Genomic DNA, 24385 nt, shown 5'->3' on the forward strand with positions numbered 1-24385 from the left:
CAGATAAATTTCAGACGGACTTCTCTAGCAATCGGACTCCAGCCGGATTTTTTCAACAGAAAATTTTCGTCCGGACTTCTACAGTAGATGACTTCTGTCTGCAGCATCAACGCCTAAGGCACCCAACAACAGTTGACCCGTCAGCAACCTCGAAAACATCCGAGCTTCTTTTAGATTGCTGAGACAGAGAGCTATTCCGTTCCACTAGACATCCCAACCAAACTTCAGTCGTTCGACCCAAACTCTCCAGCAAGTCGCGACAACGGACACTACTCCACTCTCTATAACAAACTCCATATGGCCCCATCACTTTCCGGCAAGTCGCGACAACGGACACCACTACTCTCCGTAATAAACTCCGTGTGGCCTCGAACGGCCCACTATCAGGCAGTTACGGACGTCGCTGTCAATCGGTTATGCTCTTCCGTCTATAAAAGAGATCTTCCAGATACGTTTTTCTCTAAGTTCTAAGCACTATCTCTAAATTCTGCTAAAATCTTATTCGAGTGCTCCATTTCTATTGAAGCAGAGTACTGACTTGAGCGTCGGAGGATCTTGTCGGAGCACTCCTAACTCTGATTTAGATTTTTTTTGCAGATCTCGATGACGATCGTAATCCCTTCGATTTTAATTTTTTCAGCATCGATGAAATCATGCACCAACAATTTTCAAACAAAAAAAACTACCGTCCAGATCACCTTTCTCATCCACAGTTTGATTTTCTTCCAAAAGTACATCAAGACATCCGCCACGCATCGAGTCCATGAACGAGCAAGATTGCTCCACACTATAATGCGGACGAATGAGTCGACATCGTCATAAAGTTCTCTGTGCGAACCGTGTCTCGAGTAGCACCGTCCATTTTTTTTTCCTTTTTGGTAAATAGTGGCAGCGTCCTGTTCGAAATCAGCGAGCTAACCCTAAACACTCTCTCTCTTCTCAGCTGCGTTGCGACGAGAACGACCGCCTCGATTTTCTCGAACCGGCGATGATCGGCATTGCTGGTAGAGGTAATGATCGTCTGGATTCTCTGTTTCTTTCTGTGTTATGATTGGGTTTCTTTTTCTAATTGCTTGGTATTTCTTCAGTTCATTCTTCAATTTTATTGTCCTTTGTTTGTGGCACGAATGAGGGCGATTTCGTGTTCAAAATTTTTCTGCATGGGCGTCGAATTGTGTAAGATTGGATGCAAAACGTACGACAAATTGAAATTTTCACCGTGATCGAGCGCCATCGGGTCCCAGGTGCTTCCATTAAAATTCCAGAATGATATCCCATATGGTTCCATTATCTGCCTTCCCAAAAGTTCTAAATTTTTTTATTCCATTGCGTCCGAAAGTTCAAAGTTTTGGGTTTCTTTTTTTTTTTTTTCCTCTGAAAATTATGGGCTCAACTATGGCATTCTCTTTAATTCAGTAACTGGCTCAGTTGTGTTTTCTTGACCACAACTGAATCAGGTAGAATGCAAGCTCTGAAATGTATTTACAACCTTGCACGAGTTGGACTCTGCAACGATCTTTCTTTTGATCAGTTTCCATGTCTAGTGAGACCTTGGATCTTGACAGCCTTGTCCAAGTGTCTTCAAAGACCAAACTTGATGATCATATGGTGGTGTTCTTGGATATCATCTCTGAATTGTGCTGGCACAACAGTCTTTGTGTGTCTCAATCTCTGTCTTAGTTCAGTTTATATTGACATCCTAGCTATTAGAGAGAATTTCATCTGATACTGGAGATCCTATGGGCAAAATCTGTCTTTAAAATCCCCTGCAAAGAAAGGATGAATGCCATCATCACCAACTTAAGAGAAGAAGAATAAATTAAGACAGGCATCGAAAACCATATGTTTACAGAAATTACCACTCAAATGTCAGGGAACTCTCACCTAAGGACAACATGTCTTCATAACTCATATCATTGAGGATCTGCCTTTCAGTTAAATTTGTTTGTTGGGCATGTCAGGACTTGGTCAGGTGGTATTGATAATCAGTCACATTCTCACAAGGCTTCAGGCATATTCTCATCTCCTTACTGCCTTGGAATGCAGAATTAGAGCTAAGGAATGATAGCAAAGTTTTAACCCTGTTGTGACATACATGGAATTTGATCTTTGCTCCAAATTTTGAGCTGAGAAATGTTACATTCTTCAAGTACTCTTCCAAAAATGAGAAATTCAGTAGGTATTATTTATATCTGCCCATGATCTGTTGCTATGAGTACGTCTGTTTTTTATCTTAGAAGCTGGATGTTGAGCTTTTTGTGACCATATGCCCATGTTTTTCAGGTATGCAAGACTTTATTATTGCCAGTCCAAAAGTTAATTGCCCTCCACCAAATTATTGAAGACTTTGTTGTCCATTAGGTCCCATCTCAGATGCCCAACATCTCTTAGGAGTTGTTGACACGAAGAGGAGATCTTGGATAATAGTTTAGGAGCTGCCTTTATCCAAACCCTTTCCACTTTTTTTGGGGGGTGTTTGGTTCACAATTGGAATCGAAATCGGAATTGGAATGGGAATGGATTGGAATCAGAATCGGAATGGCCAAATCATCTGAAGTGTTTGGTTTGTGATTGGAATCGAAATCGGAATCGATGATTCCCATTGTTGTTGTTTGATTCATACAAAAATAGAAATCAGAATCAACTCAAATTTTTATTTTTATTCTTAACTAAAATTTTTAAAAATTAATTATTTTAAAAATTGATATGAAATAAAAATTAAACATAATAATAATATCTTTAATTTTTTTTTAAAAAATTATCATTAAAAAAAAATATAGATAGCAAATATTATTTTATCACGAATATATTATTTTAGAAAAATTAAAAAAAAAAATCCAGCTCCGAACCAACACCCTACACAACAGCCCCCCACCCCCCTGCCCTTCCCCGGCCCTGGCCCTGGTCCTACTGCCACTTGCACCCCGCAGTCCCTCCCCTACCCCGGTGCCGCGTCCGCCACCTTTCCACTCTTCTTTTCTTTGGCATCTCCTTCCTCTCCTCCTCCTCTAGTTGTCGAAATCCTTGCTCGATCTATCGATCGATGGAGGAGGCGGCGCTGTCGCTCATCGGGCTCGCCGGACTGGCGGTGATGGGTCCAAATCTAGCCCTCAACATCGTCGAGAAGGGCTTTCCGATCTCCGTCTACAACCGCACTGCCTCCAAGGTCGAAGACCGTCGGTCGTGCGACGGCGGAGGGCGGCTCCCCCTCCCCAGCCACCGCTCCCTCCGCGATTTCATCCTCTCCATCGCTCGCCCTCACTCCATCATCATCCTCGTCAAGGCCGGCGCCCCCGTCGACCAGACCATCGCCACCCTCTCCCAGTTCATGGACCTCGGTGACTCCATCATCGACGGCGGCAACGAGTGGTATGAGAATACCGAGTGCCACCTCCGTGATGCTGCCATCCGTGGCCTCCTCTACCTCGGCATGGGCATCTCTGGCAAGGAGGTTGCCGCCCCCACAATACCTTTTCAGAACGAGGGCCTCGGGGGAGGAAGGGGGGCGGACGAGGAAGACGATTTTGTTTTTTTAATCTCATTCCACTTGAATGAGATTTTGACTCTGTTCGGATGAGTCCGAATTGGATTATGAAAGAAATAGATCATTCCTATTCCTCTCTAGAATGAAAATCGGAATGAGACTCCTCCCAACCAAACAGTTGGAATGGTAGTCATCCATTCCGATTCTCATTTTAGGCTTTAATTACCCCATCCAAACACCTCCTTAAAGAATTGCAAATCTAATATATTCTAAAGCTAACTTAATTGCGGATTAGTAACTAACAAAAGAACAGTGTCCTAAAACACGTCTTTCTTGGCATGTAATCATGAAGGTTGATGTTGTTTTCAATTCTAGCTTGGGGAATGCAACTACTACAGCTTAGTTGGAAGGAGTCTAGATGTTTATTGAATGGTCAAGAAAGACAAGGGAAGGGCGAAAACGATATGTATGGAATCTATGTTTTTTTCTGAATGTATCTTTATATTTTTCAAGCTAACAATGACCATTGATGCAGCTCTCAATAGGAATAACTGTTTAGAAGAATTTGTAATGCAAACCCAAATATGACAGGGATTGTTGGTTATAAATATGATCTATGAATGTTTTATGTCCCAATGGGACAAGGGGTGTCCTAGCAGGATGGGGGGCGTTCTAACTGTCCCATTCCATTATCTGCGAGAAAACAGGACCGGGACAAGATCGGAACTCCAAAACCCATCCACGCGAGGAGAGAAAAGAAAGATGAAAGAAAGAAAGGAAGGAAAGATGAAGAAAAGAAAGAAAAATGAAGGGAAAGAAGAAGAAAAATAAAAGAAAGAAATGAAGGGACAAGAAGAAGAAAGACAGGAAAGAGAAAAAAACAAAGGAAAAAAGAAAGAAAGATAGGGATAAATAAAGGAAAGAAATGAATGTATAAGAAAGAAAGGAAAGAAAGCAATGTAGAAGAAGGAAAGGAAAGAAAAGAATGTAGAAGAAAGAAAGAAAAGAAAGAATGAAAGAAAGGAAAAGAGAAGGGGAGAGAGACAGAGGATATCTCCTAAGATGCATGACTAGGACTGCCACTGGGATGGGCCGGGATTGTGGGGCTTCCCGTTACATGGAGAAGCCGGGACACCTCTATCCTATGGGATTTAAAATCTTGTGATCTATGACTTCCTCCTTTTCTTTTTGAATTTTTTTTCTTAATTGTAAAGAGAACACAAAGAACTACCTCTAGGAGATCAATGAAGCTGAAATAACACCTTTGGCAACTTCTGTTCTGCATCACTGGAGTAACATGTGGTATCTTCAGTAGTGCTTATTTGGGTCATGTTGCTCCAGCTTTCTTCATTTGCATTGGCACATCCATTATTTGCTGGGATTCTATTGTTGTTGTATCATCTGGCTGATTTTTATTCTCACAAGTTTTTGCTTTTGAAATGAAAAGAAGGGGAGCTAGTAAAAATCTTAGATAGGATTAAGGCAATAGTAGTGATCACTCAACAACACTAACTTGTTAGCTATACACTGGCAGCAAGACAGGTTTAGATAATTATTTATGGTCAATTATGGGCTTTACATAGTTTATTGTCAACCCTATCAGGAATTAAAAAAACAAAAATATACGATCACTGTCGTAGATTCTTTTGTGTCTTTCTGCTTTACCGACCTTAGCACTCACACTGTTTTGTACATAGCATCTCCTATACCAAGTTCTTCCAAGCCAGAACAGGTAATGTAAAGACATCTCTCTGTGTTTGGCTGCTTATGTTTAATCAACATCTGACTGAACATTGTTCTATAAATAGTATAATAAACTTTGAAATTTTAGAACCTGTTAGCTTTAGATTCTTTGCAATTGCCAAATGGAATTTCTTTCATGGTTTTAATTGCAATCTTCTAACTGTAGTATGCGAAATTCATTATATCATTTCTGCAGTAATGTATGTATTTCATGCTCACCTCATTGTGACCTTTTATTTTTTCTTCACTGAGAAAAATGGGTTACCCTTATCAAGCAAATTTTCAATGAACGAGGAATACAGTTTGTGACCTGATTCAAAATGCAAAACCAATTAGCTTTTAAAGCTGAAATCCATATTCGTATAAGAATTCTTTTTTAATTTTGTTATAAACATGCTGTACTACATTTTATTGGTTGCTAATGTTTTTTTTGCTCAGTTGCTGTCTAGAACAAAAGCCATTACATATATATCAACACAGCATTTACTTCAGAACTTATCAACTCTTTAAATTAGTATGTTGCATACTCGTTGCTTATGTTTCACTAATTAAAGAAAATTTTTTACATATGAAGGAAGGATGTAACGTAAATCAATCACAATGAACAAAGAAAGACATTAATGAAAATTTGGCTTATGCTGTGATGGTGCATGCTGGTTAGAGGTGCAATTTGGTCAAGTTGCATTGGGTTAATGTTGATCACATCTGACTGAAACTGCCTTGATATATGATTTAAACACAAATATAGCCATTTATTAGGGTGATTGGTTCCTTTTCTGGTATGGTTTGTGTTGGCCTGAGTTTCATGTTGATACGACCTTTTGGACCAACTTCTGTTGGTTTTGATTAGTTCTAATCAGGTTTCTTTTGGTTGAGTCCAGTTCTCTAAGATCCATATCTGGATATGTTAGAATTTAGGTTGTAAATTGGGAAGCATATGCAGTCTTATCCAGTGTTTGGGTGTGGGTTGGATCCAAAGTTGCTTATGTATGGATCTACTTGATGCACTTATATCACAAGCATTGATTTAGAGGACACAGCACAAGTTGTAGACACATTACTATTTACTCCTAACCAGCAAGAATATTTAATAGACACTGATTGGTAAAATGAGTTCAATGTCTATAAAATGAAGGATCATTTTCCTGTATTACACAAACCTAAATGAGTTCAATTTCTATAAAATGAAGGATCGTTTTTCTGTATTACACAAACCTAAAATGAGGCTCAAAATCTCCTTGAAAGTCGTTTTTTCATAAACTGATTATTCTTATAGTTGGAGATTCTATGACATACCACATGCAGTTTATTTTCAAATTGTATGCTCTTGAGTCTTGGAATCATTGTACATTACCTTCCAGCAGCTCTATGTCTGCTCACTTTAGGTTGCTGGAGCATAACCAACTCCAGCTACTTCAATTATTAAACTTAGATTTGATCAAATCTTTTAGGCTGTCTGTGACTAGTGGTCCAAGTGGATTTGGCATTAAATCCAAAGACCCCCCATCTCTCTCTCTCTCTCACATGCACACGCGGCACGCCCGCATTCTCGCTTGCTCACTCGCATGCCTTCGCACATGCATGCACACACAGATGCATGGGTGTGCAGAACTCTTTGAAAGACATACACACCCCTCTCTATCAGTCCGAAGCAGCTTCATGAATCTGACACTGAGTGTACTTGCCACTGTGTCATTCCATGAAGCTCAGCTGCAAAGTTGACCACCCAATTGACCACTGACCAGACTGTTGGCCTCAAAATATGCATCAGTAATCTTCATCTCTGGCCTTTACCGATGGGGAACCAAAGATTTAAGAGGGATGGACTGTAGCACTTTTGGGTTAGGGCAGTGGTGTAGCCACCTGATCACTGTCTCTGGGTCACCCTCCAGCCAGATCTAGTAGCTAGGATAATTGTCTAAGGTGTAGCTCACCCCTCCAAAGATGCTTGCAGCTCCACAACTGGCATAGAAGCATCTAAGAACTGAATTGCATGAGCATGAAGAAGATGGCTTCTGGTGATCTTGTATGATACAGCCTGTCCTGCAGTTACCATTTGTCTGCTTGATGAAGCCATTGAAATTGATTTTAAATGTTCCAGCAGAGTTTCTTTTTGTGTGTGTGTGTGTTTTTTTTTTGGGGGGGGTTGGGGGTGGGGGGGTGGGTAGGGGTACTTGAGTGTTGATGTAGACAATGGAACTTTTGGTGCCCACTGGATGCCTAAAGATGAGGTCTCACCTGGAAGCTCGATGGCTTGGACACTAATATTGCTGAATCCTCTGTGCAATGGGATGTACTGGGAATTAAACATGCAATCTTTCTATGTTGCACCAGATCCACCATCCCACATACTCTGGGATATATGGCATACATTAATAGTCCTCCTTTTCTGCTTACTCGACCAAGCTCAGGTAGTCTTTTTGAGGGAATGTAAAGGAAGCTTGAAGGGGACGTGAGGGCCGGACAATAGCTGCTGCCGAGCATTGAAAGACATGTACAAATTCATTTTCTTTCTGGCACGTACAGAGTAGTATCTCTGTTTGTCTATACATATATGTATACTTGTATATACATATATTTGTGCATTATGCACATATGTATATACATGCACCCACAAATCACTGGGGGGCAGCATATGTGGAACATGTCTTTTAAATGGCAATGGAAATCAAAATAGTTTTTAACTCAAAATTGATGTTCGCAGATACCTTGAGGTGATTGATATCAATATTCTGTGTTTGTTTTACAATATAATAGAGAGATAGATGAAGATATGTTATATAATAAAGCCAGAGTTGCATGGGTGAAAAGGGGAGGTGCTTCTAGGGTGTTATATGATTAAAACATGTCTTCACAGTTGAAGGGAGAATTTGAATAACAGCAGTAAGTCTTCAATGTCATATAGTTTACAATGTTGTTTGTAAAAGAAGTTGGTCTAGCAAACAAAAAGAGCTTGGCATAAATGAGAATGTTAGATATGGTGTACCATAGAACTTTAAAGTGCAACACGTATATCAGAAATATAAGAGTTGTCTAATCGAGGACAAAGCAAAAGCAATCCAGATAATCATGACACAAAAATTGATAAAATTAGTCATAATGAATGGTGGAACTTTATAAAGGGGAGACTGGGGAATGAATATATGAAAGAAGGTGTATGTTTGCATCAATCAAAGACAAGACAATAGAGAATTGATTGAAATTGGATGGGCATGCAATATATAGATCTTTGAAGGCCTAGTAAAGGTGGGGGGTTGGGGGGAAGGGTTTGCTTAGGTCAGTCTTGAAGGTTCTAATATGAGTAGAAGTTGTGAGAGCGAAAAAATTGCAGTGACACCATATGTTGCCTTAGATATGAAGGCTTTTGGATTCTGACCAAATAGTTGGCACATGCATGAAGGTGCACAAAATTTATCTATTGTTTCAATTTTCTGTCTCCCTTCATTATTCTTTGCAATTCTTGCACAAAGGAGAAAAAGATTTAAGGGAACAATTGTTGACCCTGAATATTTACCACTTTGATCATGCTTTGAGTTATTAACTGTTTTTGAATGTTGTTTTCCTTGTTCAAGCTCGTCACCTCATGCCCGTTCTATACCATAAAAATTACGGCAATATATATTCATTTCTATTCATGTTTGCTCTTTGAGTTGTTTCTTCAAACTGGCATTTGGACATGAAATATTATTACTGCTAGATGATGCATGTTCTACATCCCATTCATAACCATTGAATTTTGTTTTTCTTCTGGTCGTTCTTCAGCTAATTCTGGTTGAGCTGCTATCCACCAATGGTTCAACAAATGGTAGATAATTTTAGTAAGTACAGAATGCTTAGCAGTGGAAGTGCCGTGCCTGCTGGAGACAAGCAACATTCAGTCTCAGTAAAAAAAGTGGCTTTAAGGGAGTTGCCAAATGAATCCAGGAACATCATGATTAAGCCAACCGGAACCTCTCCGCTTCCTAAAGAAAAAAGACTCATCCCAGATTCTGTGAAGGTAGTTGGTACCAAGAGGCCACAGCCTGCTGATCCATCAAGTCCCTCCGGTCATCAGAACCCAGGCAACATTGGTCCAAATGGACATCTTGTGTACGTACGTAGAAAACTTGAAACTGAGCAAGGCAAGATGAGCACTTTTGTCAGTACGGATAGTGCTGGTTCTCCTGACTCAAGGAAATCTGGCAACAATAGAACAAAAGAACAAAATGTGCAGCAGTGTCAGACCCAAGAGCCTAAGGCAGCTTCTCTTCCTGTCCCTGTAACAGGGGCATCTGCAGCTACCTCATCTGGGGAACAATTGCTTCCCCATTGTCCAGGAAAGATCATCACTGAGCTGGCAGCACCAGAACCACATGACTCGATGGTTACTTCCATCACACCTGTCCTAGCAGATCCTGAGAGACTGGGTAATCAAGATTGGAATGAAAGGTTTAATCGGTTGCAGATGTTTTTGAACAGCTGTGACCAGTCAAGCCAGGAGGAGTATGTTCGAAGTAAGTCATTTTGTTAAGTAATATGAACACAATGAATCCATGTCATTTGCATCCACTAATGTTATGCATAATAATGGTGCTTTAGTGCTTCGATCTTTATCGGCGGTTGGCCGTAGCAGGCATGCTGTTGAGTTGGAGAAAAGAGCAATATATCTTTTATTGGAGGAAGGTAGTCCTGCCTGTCTGGTTTAGCATTTCTAAAGCCAAATAGTTACTTCTGTGCAGAAACACTGTTTATGACGGTATACTATATAATCGAACTTACTCTGAATGGTTGATAGTTGTACCATCATATGAATTTGATGATCTCAAGCTAAGCCTCCTCTCCCGTTAGAATGATGATTCTACCAATGCAGACCTGTACTGATTCTTTTCTTTCTGCAGGTAGGGAGTTGCATCGTATGAAAGTTTTGAACGTTCTGGGAAAAGCTTTGCCTAGGGATCATACATCAATCTCCACTCAGACCCCTTCTCCTCCACAGGAGCAGTTTCGGAAATAGAAGACGGTAGATACCGTCAAGTCTGCTTTTAATTATGGATGGGGAAGCAAGGATTTTGTTGCTCTCGGTGGGAACAGGAGACTAGTGCTGTTTTGTAATTTTTTGGCATGTGGAATCAATTGCCTTCTTCTGGTACAAGTAGCTTCTGTAGCTTTAGTTTAAATCTGAGAAACTATGAGAAATATAATTTAACTGCTGAGACCGTACGATGTCACTAATTTTGGTATGATGCAGTCCGTGTGCATCAAACTTGTCGCTGATATGCAACACCGTGAATTTTGATCAGAAGCTTGATGCTGTCAAATTCACTTTTCATGTTACCTATCGGGGTTTCTTAAGTGTTACACCCCATTGACAGGTTACTGTATATTGCTTAAAATGCTTGGATCTAAGTGTTTTACCAGATTGGCAGGTTAGTGCTTAGTGTTACCATCACACATGGGCATCACATAGCTGTGGTGAAAAATTGTGTTCTTTGATTTCTTTTGGTGATGAAACAAATTCCTTGGTGGATTTATGCATTTCATATTTCTTGACTGTTTATTTGATAATTTTTTGGAAGAGAATTTTAGGGATCAGATATAAGAAAAAGAAAGGACTTGGAAGATAATTTTAGGGATCTGATTTTTTTTCAAAAATAAAAAAATTATCTTTCTTGTTACCTATCAAATTCTATATGCCATGCAATGGATACCTTGGAAAAAAAAAATAGGATATTTTGGTGCTTTAGATCTTATCCGGAGGAAGGCCAGGTTCCTATTTTTGCCAATGAAGCTGAGCCTCTTAAAGTCCCCTGGTACGGGCACGTTTAGGCCTCTTAAAGTCCAGGCTGCTCGTGCCAATGAATAAAGTACACAGCAAACTAGTAGGGAATTCCTATGTGGTTGGTGTGCTAGAATTGACCAGAATGGCATGTTGCTTTGTAGATTAGAAGGTGTCTCATCGTAACGATCGCAACCAATAGTGACCTAATATTTTATCAAAAATAGCCTTCGAACATATTCGTATTTGTCGTGTATCTGTTCTAGGTTCTTCGCTTTAGTTACCCAAATGTTTTGTTTCATTGAGTTGTCCGGCAGGAGAACGATAAACCAAAAAAAAAGCTGCAAGTTGAAAAGAATGTTTAATTAGAATTTCTATTTTTGAATTAGTATAATTTTAAAAATCTTGCAAGATATATACTTTGTGAATAAAGCTAAAATCAGATCATGGATTGATTTCCATATATTAATATTTATTTTAATAAATAATATATATATAAATATATGATATAGATATTAGTCAGATATAGATGTTTCTATATATATTTAATAATTAAAATTTATAATTATAAAATCAAAAATATTGTTAAATATATTTGATAAATATATATTTTTTAAATTTATAAATATTATAAAAAATTAAATAAAATTGTAAATAAGATTAGATATGGATTAAATAGTTATATATTCATTTTTATATTTTTTATTGATAGATATGCATATGAATTCAAATATTTGTGAATTGCTCAATTTTTTATCAATATTTGAATAGATTTAGATAAAAAAATAAATTTAAATAGATATTAATCCTTATGATTACACACGTTTTACCAACTCTAAATTTTTATTTTAATATTTAAAAAATATATCAAATCTATTATTTGATTTTGAATGAGGATATACCTATTAATCTAATAAAACAAAGATGCACAGAGACTTGCACATCATTTACGCCTTTTATTCTTTTAACCAGTGAATCTGCTATGCCTTTATCAACATATTTTGGTTGATACTAATATTATAATTTAGCCCACCAACTCATCAAGAAGATAATAGTATGACGATTAAATGTCATTTATCCTCCTTCCGTAGTGGATAAGCAACATGTTTTTTTTTTAATAAATAAATAAATAAATTTCACGACGCCAACCACTTCCTATCTTTCGCTTTGTATGGAGTTGTTGCTGAAGACAACCTCCGAGTCGCGACGGAAGGTGTAGATTAAGACTTTCGTGAAAGGGCGCCACGTACCCTGGTTTTCACGGCGGGGCCCAGCCGCATATAGAGCTGCGCCCGGTTGCCCATTGTTTTCCCCGTAAATAAAGAGATCCCTCCCGCTTCCGCAAGCTCGCCACGGGGCGTCGACTCTCTTCGTTCTTATCGCATCCCAGATCGAAAGGCTCGCCATGGATCCCTACAGGGTACCATCTTTTTCACAAAAAATCAAAAATTTTCGAGCTCTCGATCGGATTCTTGATGTTCTCGTATCCATTTTTACCCTAGATTCGAGAACTGGTTTGATTTTTTTTTTTTTTTTTTTCATTACGTTTTCCCTCTCTTTCCCTTCGTCATGATTTTTTTGATGGGGTTGTTTGATGCTTTGATGCGATCTTTCTGTTTGCGGATTGTAATCCCATTAGGTTTGATTATTACTGAGTGATGATTCTTTGCTGAGCTATTCCGATTCACCATTTGTATAGCTCTTTGATTTGAGTTTCTATTGGATGCAGCACCGCCCCTCTAGCACCCACAACGCCCCCTTCTGGACCACCAACTCTGGTGCCCCCGTTTGGAACAACAATTCCTCACTGACTGTCGGATCCCGAGGTAACGTTTCATCTGTGTTTAATCCATGAGGTTTTTGTGTAATCTTTGCATACTTATTCGAGATTATCCTAATTTCTCGTGGATGCAAACGGGCTTTTTAGCTTTTTATTTTTTTTACTTGGTTCATCATATCTTTCAGTTATTGCGGGTATCATTAAAATATCGGTACAAATCAATTTGTTGTTGGGGCAGCGTTTTGTGATCTCTTTCTGCAGTAAGCTATTTCGATTATTTGGTCACAAGTTTGCTTTTGCTGCGAAGAATGGGTGGAAAATTGTGTTAATTATGTGCAACTTGTACTTCGGAGTTTTCAAGGTGCTTGCGTCGAGAGACTGTCGGGGGAGTTTGGGGTAAGGACAAATGTTAGGTCCTCTCTCTGTCGGTATCTTATTTTATGGGACCATGGTTTGAAAATTATAGGTGGCCCTGATCTCTTTGTAGTCCTAATCAGTATATATATGTCTTGGTTCAAAATTTCTTATTCCTTGCTACAGAGTATGATAATTGTCAGTTATCATTAAAATGGATCCTCCTCAAAGTAGAAAAATTCAAGAAAGGGATTGTTTATCAGCACCTAAAGCAAATAGTTTTATGGTAAGTTTCCTTAAAGTTCTAAGCTTTATAACATGGTTAGATACTGATACATCTTCATCTTATTTTAACCGCATTCCAAGCTTGTTAGAAGTAATTATATTAGTAGAACAGTTCAGTTTTTGAACTGAAGGCAATACTTGTTCAGATATTAAGGTCAAAGTTATACAATTCCAAATGTCTGGCACCTTGTGAGTAACACATTTCACTTGTTCTGTCTTAATGGTAAAAGGAGTTAAATTAAAATACATCTAGGCAGCACGTCAAACATGCTTGTGTTCTTTTTTTTCTTTAAGGGATCATAGACCGTCAGATTCATGCTTGTAGTATCATTTGTGTAATTGGATAGGCTTATAGGCTATTGCTTTGGTTGCTTCAAACACTTCCACACAGCAAAATAAACCTGATCATAATGTATGTTATAAATCCATTGATTAAGACTAATAAGTATATATATGGCATAGTAGAAGAGGCATCAGAAAGATCATATATTCAGAGGCCTGCATCTGAGATGACATCCTAGACACATGGCATGTGGAATCATGGTTGAGAGATTATAAATGCCGGGAATTACCAAGGCAGCTGATGACAGTTGGCCACAAAAACTAAAGTAACCTTGGTTTATGTATTGATAGTTCTTTATTTTTCTTCATCAAGAAAATATATTGAATGGTTATTCCTAAAACCAGGCCCATATTCATCAAGTCTTATCCCAACTATTTGATTTGGCTTTATGGATCCTCACATTTGGCAAGCATGGTTATTCATAATTCTAAAACTTCTGGATTTGCTTTATCAAAATAAGGTGTGGATCTAATATGTCTATAATTGTGATCGAGGTCATATAATTCTCTAACCCATTTCCATTGGACAGGGCCTATTCTTCTTGAGGATTATCATGTGATTGAAAAGCTTGCTCAGTTTGATAGGGAGCGTATCCCTGAGCGGGTTGTTCATGCTAGGGGTGCTAGTGCCAAGGGCTTCTTTGAGGTCACTCATGACGTTTCTCACCTCACTTGTGCTGATTTCCTTCGAGCCCCTGGAGTCCAGACCCCAGTCATTGTTCGCTTCTCAACTGTGATTCATGAGCGTGGAAGTCCTGAAACCTTGAGAGACCCACGTGGTTTTGCAGTGAAGTTTTACACTAGAGAGGTAAGTGGGCTGTTCTGCTCATTTGCAGGTTGTGGTTTATCCTTCAAGAGTTTGTAATTTTATTGTGGAATGGTTTTGGTTGGTTGAGAGTTCTTTTTGCACTTTTATTTGTGCCATTAATGTGCTGTGGAATTAAATTGTCATTTTAGTAGTGTACAATTCCTGTTTGACCTTGGTGTGAGTTACTGATTCTGTATTATTTCATTTGTATTCTTTTTGTTTTGGTTAATGACTTGTCGGATCTTACTACCTGTTAGAGGATAAAATTTGAAAGACATGAGCATTTTTAAGTAGCAGCATTGTTATTCATGATGACTAGTTAACCAAGACCTGGTAAAATAAATCTATGTTTGAAGAATTATTGAAGAGTACATTTCATAAGTTTGTGTCCTGTTTGTAATTTGAAGTTATGAACTTTGGTTTTATACTGGCAAAAATGCTCACCTCTTGTTCATCAAAAGTTATCTACATTTTTTGGATGTATATGTGAATATAACCATGGAGTCAAGATACACGATTCCGCTTATTGCACTGATTTTCAATTTTTTAAGTTTGGGTCATACTTCTATCAAGCTACTGATGCAATCCCTAAGTAGAAGAAATCTTGCTTTAGAATGGTCAAAAAATTAATAACAGAATTGCAATTTCAAGCTTTCAGATTCACTATTATGACAGTTGTGGTATATATTGGCTTCAGGGTAATTTTGATCTTGTTGGAAACAACTTCCCGGTGTTTTTCGTTCGTGACGGAATAAAATTTCCTGACATGGTTCATGCCCTCAAACCGAACCCAAAGTCCCACATACAGGAGAACTGGAGGATCCTGGATTTCTTCTCGCACCACCCAGAGAGTTTGCACATGTTCTCCTTCCTATTTGATGATGTTGGTATTCCTTCAGACTACAGGCACATGGATGGTTTTGGTGTGAACACTTATTCTCTCATTAGTAAGGATGGGAAAGCTCATTATGTCAAGTTCCACTGGAAACCAACATGTGGTGTGAAGTGTTTATTGGATGATGAGGCTGTGACTGTTGGAGGCAGTAACCACAGCCATGCCACCAAGGATCTGTATGATTCAATTGCTGCTGGAAATTATCCAGAGTGGAAGCTTTTCATCCAGACAATTGATCCCGATCATGAAGATAAATTTGATTTTGACCCACTTGATGTTTCCAAGATCTGGCCAGAAGACATTGTTCCTCTCCAGCCTGTTGGACGTATGGTCTTGAACAAAAATATTGATAACTTCTTTGCAGAAAATGAACAGCTTGCATTTTGCCCAGCGATTGTGGTGCCTGGAATCCATTACTCAGATGACAAACTACTCCAGACTAGAGTTTTCTCCTATGCTGATACTCAGCGGCACCGTCTGGGGCCTAACTATTTGATGCTTCCAGTGAATGCTCCCAAATGTGCTCATCACAACAATCACCATGATGGCTTTATGAACTTCATGCACAGGGATGAGGAGGTAGTAGAATCACCTTTTCTATTTTCTGTTTAGTTTTCCCCCTTTTTTTTTGTGGGGGTGGTAGTGGGGGATGGGCAGAGCTCAGTTTCTGCCTTTTCATTTAATGTGGTGTTTCAGGTGAATTATTTTCCTTCAAGATATGATCCTGTTCGACATGCTGAGAGGTTCCCATTACCACCCCGTGTTCTCACAGGAAAGCGTGAGAAGGTGAGATCGCAGTGACTAATCTATCTGTGCCTGATGGTTTTGTCATTGATAACAGATTGCTTCTTTGCTATATAATTTTCACGCAGCTTTATGAATGTCTGGCCTAGCTATTTACATCAGTCTATTTAAACTATAAGATCGAATTGTTCTGCTGGAATTATCAAAAACTAGAGTACTGCAAACTTATGTTTTCCAAAGGGCAAAGAAAACTTACTACACAGCATGCTTGAATCTCTTCCTTTCAGATATTACCATGGTTCTCATCAAAAGTGGAAAGATAATCCCTTTCATTTTAACGTTCTTGTCAAAACCCAATTTCTTTTGTGGAACCACTTGTCTAGGAATTGAATACTTGAGGGAAAATTATCACACACAATATCTCCTGTTTCAACTATTCGGCAGTAAATAATGTACTCCAACATGCACTATCTTGCTGTGTCATTGAGAGACCTAATGTTTTTGTTTTGTGGTGAATGCAGTGTGTAATTGGTAAAGAGAACAATTTCAAGCAGCCTGGAGAAAGATACCGGTCCTTTGATCCAGCCAGGTCAGTTTTTGTACAGTCTAATGTATTTGATGTATGCATTAAAAAATTCACTCAATTTTCAGGAAAAAAAATTCACTCAATTTTCATATGTATCATCTACTTTTTCAGGCAAGAACGTTTTGTCCACCGGTGGGTTGAGGCATTGTCTGACACCCGGGTGACACATGAAATCCGCGGCATCTGGATCACATATTGGTCTCAGGTTGGAATCTTAATCTAAAATCTCAATCTTGTCATGCATATGCTACAGCTTTACACTAGATCGGGAGATATGCAAATGACAAAATTGTTATATTTCTTGTCTGTGCGGAATTTTTGAGTGGATAGGGAGATCTATCTACGCTGTGGAAGATTTAAGTTATATGCATTTATGTCCAGAGTTTTCTGATCCATGTTGTCTATGGGTTGCAGTGCGACAAGTCTCTTGGTCAGAAGCTTGCAACTCGGCTTAATATGAGGCCAAGCATGTAAAACGATTCAAAGTTTGGAAGCAGTTTGCTCCAACTGACTGATGCAGGAAAGAGGAATATCCTTATGTCTAAAGTGGAAGTCCTTGTTGTCCTAAAATTACGAGGAACATCCTAGTCTGGATACCACGTCTTATGTGGATGTATTAATGTAATAATACGCATACGCATATATATATATATATGTATATATATATGCATGCTTGTGACTTTAAACTATGAACTTACCTTGTGTACTTCTCTGATCACTGCACTTGCTGGGATCTGGAATGTTTCCATATTGTGTTCTGATACCATCTTCATTCTGGTTTGGTTGCCTCCACTTGGGGATGGAATCACAAAGAATATGAGAAAATTTTTGTTGATGCTTTCCTATGAATGCCTCTGCTCTTTAGCCTTTTAGCTTGTGATCTCCATTATCACTTTCCTTGCTTTTCTAGTCTCCCGTTCCAATTTCAACTCTAGCTGATGCCGTAATCTCTCAGGCTGCAAGTTGTTGTTTGTATCATATTCCTTTTTCCACATGGGGGTTCTACTGGCCAATCCAAGCTTGGATCTGGAGTTGGATGAGATAACACGATGAGGTGGGCCCTTCACCCCACTTTCCTACATGTGTTTTAGACTTCTTCATGGTTACTACCTTCTTACAATGAAGTAAATTGTTGGTTTGTGTTGTAATTTTGTCACATTTACTTTAGCCCATTGCTTTTAGCCAGGCAATCATTGGCCTCTTTTTGTATACAAGTCACATAAGATTGGCCAAATCTCCAACCATGGCCCAAACTAACGTGTAATTAATTAGATTGGCATGTCTTTCCGATCAACTAAGGTTCCAGCTTTACCTGATTATTACTGTTGACTGGACCACACCAGCTCAAGTTATCCCAAAAAGAAGTCTCGCACCACTAAACTGTTGCTGATTTTAAGCTGGTCTGAAACATAATTTACACTTTAAGCTGACATTAGTTTTGTGAATATATTTTTCGCAACCTTAATTTAGCGTTTGATCTATCAGTTTTGTTATTCTAATACATAGCCAGACTTTTAGTCTGCAATCATATCCTTCTTTTCACTTAAATATAAAAAATCAACATACCATATGCTGACTTAAATTTTTATGACCACTGATTACAGCATATGCATTGCTAAGTTTAGATTAGCATTAAGATGATTAAAGTGCGAATTAGAGGGGAAGGTATTAAGATGTGTGTAGTTTATCAAGGAACTAAGGTCTGTACATGAAGTGATAAAGTGATCAAGAGCTACACAAGCAGCTTGGATTAAGATGAAATCTTGAGGAAATACAGCAAAGGTTAAAGGCTTTAGAACTAGTCCTTTCCTAGTGCAAGTCACCTGTCCCCATCCTCCTGTGGCAGAAACAAGAGCCCCACCCCTATTCGATTCTAAACTGCAGCAGAACGATCAGGATTTCATCATTCCAAAATGGCATCACATGGACTCCTCTCTTTTCGTATCAAAATGGCATCATTCTAGTCAGTTTCACCGTATCCTTTTGAAGGACCTCAATATAGAAAGCAGCATTTGATTACATAGTCAAACTAATCCTAAAGCAGATCAATTCTTTGACCACCTTTTTGTCCACATTCTTATGTTAGAAATCTTCATGGAACCGAATCTTAGACAGGAAAATAATGGCAGCACGCACAGGCAGGAGCCTTTTCCAGTCTAAAGCTTGATGGAAAAATATCAAACCGGACATCGTTTGGAACTGAGAAAAAGGCATCCAGGATCTTGAGTCCATCCTAACCAGAATTGATAGGTAGTGCTTGAAAAGGATGGACCCAAATAAATAAGCACAAAAACCTGTTCCATACTTCTAAGGAAAAATAAGAAAGCTCTAATTTATGCAAATCAAACTCAGTGTTCATGTTTCCATAATTAATCATACTAAAACATTAAAGTCTCATTTCATTGCTCAGATTACTAGGGCCATCAGTACAAATCATGACATCATTGTAATGGAAGTAGATTACTCCATTTATGAAAACAAAAGTCACTCTTCATCATTTTTCTATATATTAATCTTATAAAAGTTGTTACAGTATAAAAAGATAAAATTTTCATTCCATTTAATCGGATTAAATTCATTTTTGTCAATACAAATCACCAGAACATCCTCAAACTGTTGCCCGGAGAAAAAAAGAAAAAAAAAGAAAAAAAAAAAAAAAAAGAAGAAGAGAAGAACAACAATGATTGAGATTACAACAAACAAAAATGGGGGTTGGTCGACGTGAACAATTGACAAGATCAAGTCTTATCATGTTATTGTACTCTAGGAGGGTGGTGCTTCACCGGCATGCCAGATCCACCACCATCACGCCTCGTCGGAAGTGGGGAACGGGGCTGTGCTGGAATTCGGCCATGGTCGCGAGCAGTGGGCTTCTGGGAGGCATCATTAGGCCCCCTTGACCTGCCTTTCATGGCCTCAATCTGCTCCAGTGTTTCCACCACTTCTTTCATAGATGGCCGGCTTTTAGGATCACCAGCAAGACACCGCAGGGTAAGCTGAGCAGCCTGAAGAGCTCCTTTGGAGGGGTACTGTCCCTCAAGCCGCGGATCCATCAACCGTGACAGCTTTCTACGATCAGCCAAGTATGGTCTAGCCCAATCGACCAAATTATGTTGCCCACTTGGACGATTAGTATCAAGCGCCCGCTGACCCGAGAGCATCTCCAGTAACACGACTCCAAAACCATAAACATCACTCTTCACATATAGATGGCCTAGTTGATGAAATGGATTCCAATTACTACACTGAAAAGAAAAAAGGGACTGATGCAGAGAAATAAACCGAGAGCAACCAGGCATGTGTATTGCTTGCTGGGTATATTAGGAAGGCTTAAAACATCTTCCATGAGATAAGAGCTCCTGAAGGCTACATGAAGTTTAATGTGGTTTGGCTCTAGTGACAGAGTAAGTGGAAGAGTGAAAAATGTGCAACAGTGTCGCCCCAACTCAAAAGCACAACAGCATTTGACCGCCATTGCTGATAAGCCACTTCGTAATAGAGTTGGTGAGGCATATGATGCTTCTCTCATCAAGGCCCACAATCCAAGTAGCGAAATGGCAGTTACTATGATTTGTGATGTTGTATATGATCACTTTTTAAAGTAAATTATATATGCTACGTACCAGTGGCAACATACTCTGGAGCTGCATATCCATAGGTGCCCATGACTCGTGTCGTGACATGTGAGTCTCCACCAGTTGGGCCATGCTTTGCCAATCCAAAGTCAGAAAGCTTGGCATTGTAGTTCTGCACAAGAAACATAGATAGGAACATGATGAGAAGACAAACTCTCAAGAAGAGTGCAACTCCGAAAGAAAGAAATTTACCGAGTCAAGGAGGATATTGGAAGCCTTGAAATCCCGGTAAATGACTTGCTTTTCTGATGTATGAAGGAATGCAAGGCCACGAGCTGCGCCTATGGCTATCTTCAGCCTTAGGCTCCAAGATAGTGGCTCAAAAGCTGCTCCTCCTGCCCATTATATACTGATTACATGAGTATGCAAGGTATGCCTCATGAAGCTGAAGGACATTATATCATTCCATGAATGACATACAGCAAAAATATGCAATCCACTAGTTCACAATTCTAAATACACTTTACAACATTATTTAGTTCTTTGTTAGAGTTAATACTCCAACATGATGAACAGCCAAAAAATGTGTACTTTTCTTTGATTGGATGACTATATTTTCTATAATTTCAGAGTTTTATGGCTTAAGGAATAACCACAGAGATAACTTTTCTAAGAGTGAAAAGCAAAATAAATAAGATGATAAAACCACCATGAAATATAATATAAATGGAGTAGAGGTTAATGCTGACTCCTGTGGTTAAAAATACCCCAGAGGATCCTCAGATTCCAGTACATTTCAATATTTTCATACCAAAATCATTAATCTAACCAGAGAATTTTGATAGAGAAGCAACTGTTCGATTTGATGTTACTTAACTAATCACAACTTAAGCAATCTGTAATTAGCATTATGTTAGTGCATTATCAGTAAAGTAGTGTTTCAGAGTGGTTAGCACTGGCATTATCCTTTTTCACAATAGACTGTATTTTCTGGAAGACTTACTTCGAAAGAGGTGATTCTCGAGGCTGCCCTTTGCCATGAATTCATACACAAGAAGGAGCTCCGTATCCTCCCAGCAATAGCCCAAGAGCTTAACAAGGTTGGGATGTGATAACCTCCCCAGAAAATTCACTTCAGACTGCAAATAAAAAGAAAAAAAATTATTAGAATAAGTAACAATTAGCAAAAACAAGCACTGTTACCAATTAAACTATGACTACCAGAAATCAACAAAGGTGCTGGAGTTTGGCTCCTCTCTAATTCGGGGTTGAACTGGAGATTTCCAATTCTACATCAGCATTCACCAGCCATCCATGTATTGTGGAACAGCTGGTGATTTGGGCTGGGACGTTATGCATTACACAGATGGCAAGTGATGTAGAACTAGTCTTCTCCAGTTCATAAGGAAGAAGAAACCTAGTATATATTCAAGAAAAGAACAACATTATTGCTTACACAATTTCCTACTCCTTGCAATGAGAAAGGAAAGAATACACACAAAAGTCATGACAAAGCAAAAAAAGAAAAAAAATCAATAGGAAAAGAACATAACAACAGATTCTCAATAAAAACAATAAATGGACATGAACCTCTTAAAATAAAAAAAATATGGATGATCACCTGCCACTCTTCCAAACCTTGCATGCTCTCAGGATTCAGTTTCTTTACAGCAACCACCATCCCAGCCCCACTCCTTGCTGGGTTCAGAGTCTTCTCATCCACCCATCCCTTGTATACTCTCCCAAATCCACCTTCCCCAAGAACTGTCTCGGGCTTGAAATTCCTTGTGGCATTCTTCAATTCAGCAAAAGTAAAGGTTCGAAGGTTCGGTGCCTCAAGGATCCGACCCTCTGGAAAAGCCTCATAAACACTTACACTACTGCCAGTAGACTGCCCAAAGGTATTACTGCTCATGCTTGAAAGCTTCCCGGTGGTGGTGGTGCTACTAGTGGTCTTTGATGTTGACGGTCCTACAGTTATAACAGATGGAAGAAGAAGAAAAAGAAATGGAGGAGAAGGGTAAGTGACCTTCAAATAGACCCATATGATACGGATCAGTCAAATCTAAATCAGAGAAATAGAGAATTATGGTCAAAACCCTGTTTATAATCGCACTGGAGCTGGGAATTTTTCGATTATAGATACTCGGAATTCTAAGCTGCCATTCAATTTCAAACCAAAAATTCCATTTTTCTTTAGATACGAAGGGAACCATCAGAGAGAGAGACGTATCCAAAATGTTAAAACAAAGATATATTTATATTGTTTTAAAAAGCTTTTGTTCTAAAACAGTGATCTTAATCAAATCAACCCAACATTAGAAAAAGAGAGTTTGAAAGCAAAGGAAATCCATATTAAAAAGGTGAAAAAAATCGAAGTTTTACAGGATTTCTAGCATGGGGAGAGCGAACTAGGAGATAAAAACGCAATCTTTGATCAGAAAAAGGAAAAGACTAAAAGAGGTAAAGACAACCAAAATCCGAATTGGATAAAATCTCATCCTTTTCCTTTTCAGAGACACATCTAAAACGTATAGATTCTTGTCGATCTTTTATTACCTGGACTGGACGGTCTGGCGGTTGTCGGACTTGGAGAGTTCACCGGAAAACCGAAGCAATTCCCCATCACCTATTCCCCCCTCCCCCCTCTATCTCTCCCTCCCTCTCTCTCTCTCTCTCTCTCTCTCGCTCTCCGAGGTTTCTCTTCGTCTCCCTTCTCTCTAGGGAGATGGAGAGCAGGGCATGGCTTGGAAGGGGTGAAGAAAGAGCGATGGAAGTGGAGGAGGGTTGATTTTATGCGCCCCTTTCCCTGAACTCGAAAAGCCTTCCATCCCCCTTCCTTGTCTTTGGTTCCAGTCGCCCAGTCAACAAAGTCTATGTTACTGTTGATACCATAGTTTGACCGATTCAGCTGGGAATTTTTTACGCAGAGGTAAAGCATGAAGGGAAATCCATTTTGGACCCATTTTTATGGGAAGCAACATGAAGACTATATGTAAACTACTTGACTTCTTTGATGAAATTGTTCAAATTTATCCCGAGATAATTATATTTGCATCATATTTCTTTAATTACGTAGGATTAAGATTACTATAGGATATGCTTGATTTTGTAAGATATTTTTTTGTATAGATGGTGCAAACAAAATACATCGCAATGCAGGGGAGATAAAAATAAATAAACATAAGGATATTTAAAAAATAAAATATAACTTGAATTTTATAGAAAAAAATTATATATTTTATCCATTTTAAACCCATTTTATGGGAGGCAACACGAAGACTATACGTAAACTACTTGACTTTGTTGATGAAATTGTTCTAGTTTGTCTCAAGATAATTATATTTGTATCATATTTTTTTAATTATGTAGGGTTCAGATTACTATAGAGTATGCTGGTTCTTGTGAGATATTTTTTTTCATATAGATGGTGCAAACAAAATACACCACAATGCAGGGGAGATAAAAATAAATAAATATAAAAATATTTAAAAAATAAAATATGACTGAAATTTTATAGAAAAGATTATATATTATATCGACTATGTGATGTAAACTTTAATATTTGTAAGGAAAAACATTGATGGACTATGATAAAGTAGGAGGTGGTTGGATTGCAAGCAATACAAATTTAAAATTTATGAATTAGGTATAGATACAAGATGACGAATTAGAACACACCAAGATTGCATTTGATTGTTTTTTTCATCTTTAATTAGAACCCTATGTTGTGCACTCAATATTCTAATCATACTTGAAACTAGTTGCTAGTATATGTTTTTCTAAAATCTAAATCAGGTTATTTAGGTTTTTCTAAAATCTCTAAGAGGAAAAGGCCTACTTGTTAAGATCTTTTGAATATTATTACGGCCATTGAAAGTGTTGCATTGATTATCATTCTGGAAGATTGCCAAGTTGAATGTTTAGTCCTTGCTAATATGATACTCATTAAATTTAATTTCTAAAAATTAATCAATTATTTAATATTGATGCAGTATCTCTTTTTTGCTTTTTGTTATTCTAGTGGCTATTTT

The 24385-nt window shown here is 38.4% G+C and overlaps 4 protein-coding genes across 8 annotated transcripts; 3 read left to right on the forward strand and 1 right to left on the reverse strand.

Annotated features, from left to right (window-relative positions):
- Nucleotides 1–843: 843 nt before the first annotated feature.
- Nucleotides 844–10540, forward strand: LOC105059700 (uncharacterized). 5 transcript variants are annotated; one of them, XM_019855287.3, is made up of 5 exons: nt 844–1010; nt 1089–1244; nt 8990–9720; nt 9806–9889; nt 10105–10540. In XM_019855287.3, exons 3-5 carry the CDS (start codon nt 9018–9020, stop codon nt 10218–10220), a joined length of 903 nt encoding a protein of 300 aa, XP_019710846.1. In that variant the 5' UTR covers nt 844–1010; nt 1089–1244; nt 8990–9017; the 3' UTR covers nt 10221–10540. The 5 variants fall into 5 exon arrangements, 4 of the variants coding, with proteins under 4 accessions (XP_019710846.1, XP_010941420.1, XP_073106254.1 ...); XM_073250153.1 differs by lacking the exon at nt 1089–1244 and having other exon boundaries at nt 845–1010; nt 10109–10540; XR_834318.4 differs by lacking the exon at nt 1089–1244 and having other exon boundaries at nt 846–1010; nt 9806–9962.
- Nucleotides 1262–4385, forward strand: LOC105059733 (6-phosphogluconate dehydrogenase, decarboxylating 3, chloroplastic-like). The gene has a single exon (XM_073250154.1). The coding sequence runs from the start codon at nt 3044–3046 to the stop codon at nt 3575–3577; it is 534 nt and encodes a 177-aa protein (XP_073106255.1). The 5' UTR covers nt 1262–3043; the 3' UTR covers nt 3578–4385.
- Nucleotides 10541–12244: 1704 nt separating the features above from the next.
- Nucleotides 12245–17625, forward strand: LOC105059701 (catalase isozyme B). Its single transcript, XM_010943120.4, has 8 exons — nt 12245–12402; nt 12712–12808; nt 14274–14551; nt 15249–16025; nt 16143–16232; nt 16712–16779; nt 16888–16981; nt 17191–17625. The coding sequence occupies exons 1-8, from the start codon at nt 12388–12390 to the stop codon at nt 17248–17250; spliced, it is 1479 nt and encodes a 492-aa protein (XP_010941422.1). The 5' UTR covers nt 12245–12387; the 3' UTR covers nt 17251–17625.
- A 1686-nt stretch (nt 17626–19311) lies between these two features.
- On the reverse strand, nt 19312–23104 carry LOC105059702 (probable serine/threonine-protein kinase PIX13). Its single transcript, XM_010943121.4, has 6 exons — nt 22911–23104; nt 21973–22322; nt 21355–21490; nt 20604–20746; nt 20400–20523; nt 19312–19990 (listed from the first exon to the last, which is right to left on the reverse strand). The coding sequence occupies exons 1-6, from the start codon at nt 22975–22977 to the stop codon at nt 19530–19532; spliced, it is 1281 nt and encodes a 426-aa protein (XP_010941423.1). The 5' UTR covers nt 22978–23104; the 3' UTR covers nt 19312–19529.
- Between the last annotated feature and the right edge of the window lie 1281 nt (nt 23105–24385).

The sequence above is a fragment of the Elaeis guineensis genome, chromosome 16, assembly GCF_000442705.2.
Source record: "Elaeis guineensis isolate ETL-2024a chromosome 16, EG11, whole genome shotgun sequence".
In the NCBI taxonomy this organism is placed as follows: domain Eukaryota; kingdom Viridiplantae; phylum Streptophyta; class Magnoliopsida; order Arecales; family Arecaceae; genus Elaeis; species Elaeis guineensis.

What these genes read in the sequence shown, in the direction of transcription:
- LOC105059702 (XM_010943121.4), bottom strand. Translation starts at nt 22,977, where the DNA reads ATGGGGAATTGCTTCGGTTTTCCGGTGAACTCTCCAAGTCCGACAACC. An exon ending in AAGGTTTGGAAGAGTGGCAG is followed by an intron (nt 21,491 to 21,972) that starts GTGATCATCCAT and finishes TTTTATTTGCAG; the next exon opens with TCTGAAGTGAATTTTCTGGG. An exon ending in CGAGAATCACCTCTTTCGAA is followed by an intron (nt 20,747 to 21,354) that starts GTAAGTCTTCCA and finishes TATAATGGGCAG; the next exon opens with GAGGAGCAGCTTTTGAGCCA.
- LOC105059700 (XM_019855287.3), top strand. Translation starts at nt 9,018, where the DNA reads ATGGTTCAACAAATGGTAGATAATTTTAGTAAGTACAGAATGCTTAGC. An exon ending in CCAGGAGGAGTATGTTCGAA is followed by an intron (nt 9,721 to 9,805) that starts GTAAGTCATTTT and finishes ATGGTGCTTTAG; the next exon opens with TGCTTCGATCTTTATCGGCG. An exon ending in ATATCTTTTATTGGAGGAAG is followed by an intron (nt 9,890 to 10,104) that starts GTAGTCCTGCCT and finishes TTCTTTCTGCAG; the next exon opens with GTAGGGAGTTGCATCGTATG.
- LOC105059733 (XM_073250154.1), top strand. Translation starts at nt 3,044, where the DNA reads ATGGAGGAGGCGGCGCTGTCGCTCATCGGGCTCGCCGGACTGGCGGTG.
- LOC105059701 (XM_010943120.4), top strand. An exon ending in TGAAGTTTTACACTAGAGAG is followed by an intron (nt 14,552 to 15,248) that starts GTAAGTGGGCTG and finishes TATTGGCTTCAG; the next exon opens with GGTAATTTTGATCTTGTTGG. An exon ending in CGGTCCTTTGATCCAGCCAG is followed by an intron (nt 16,780 to 16,887) that starts GTCAGTTTTTGT and finishes CTACTTTTTCAG; the next exon opens with GCAAGAACGTTTTGTCCACC.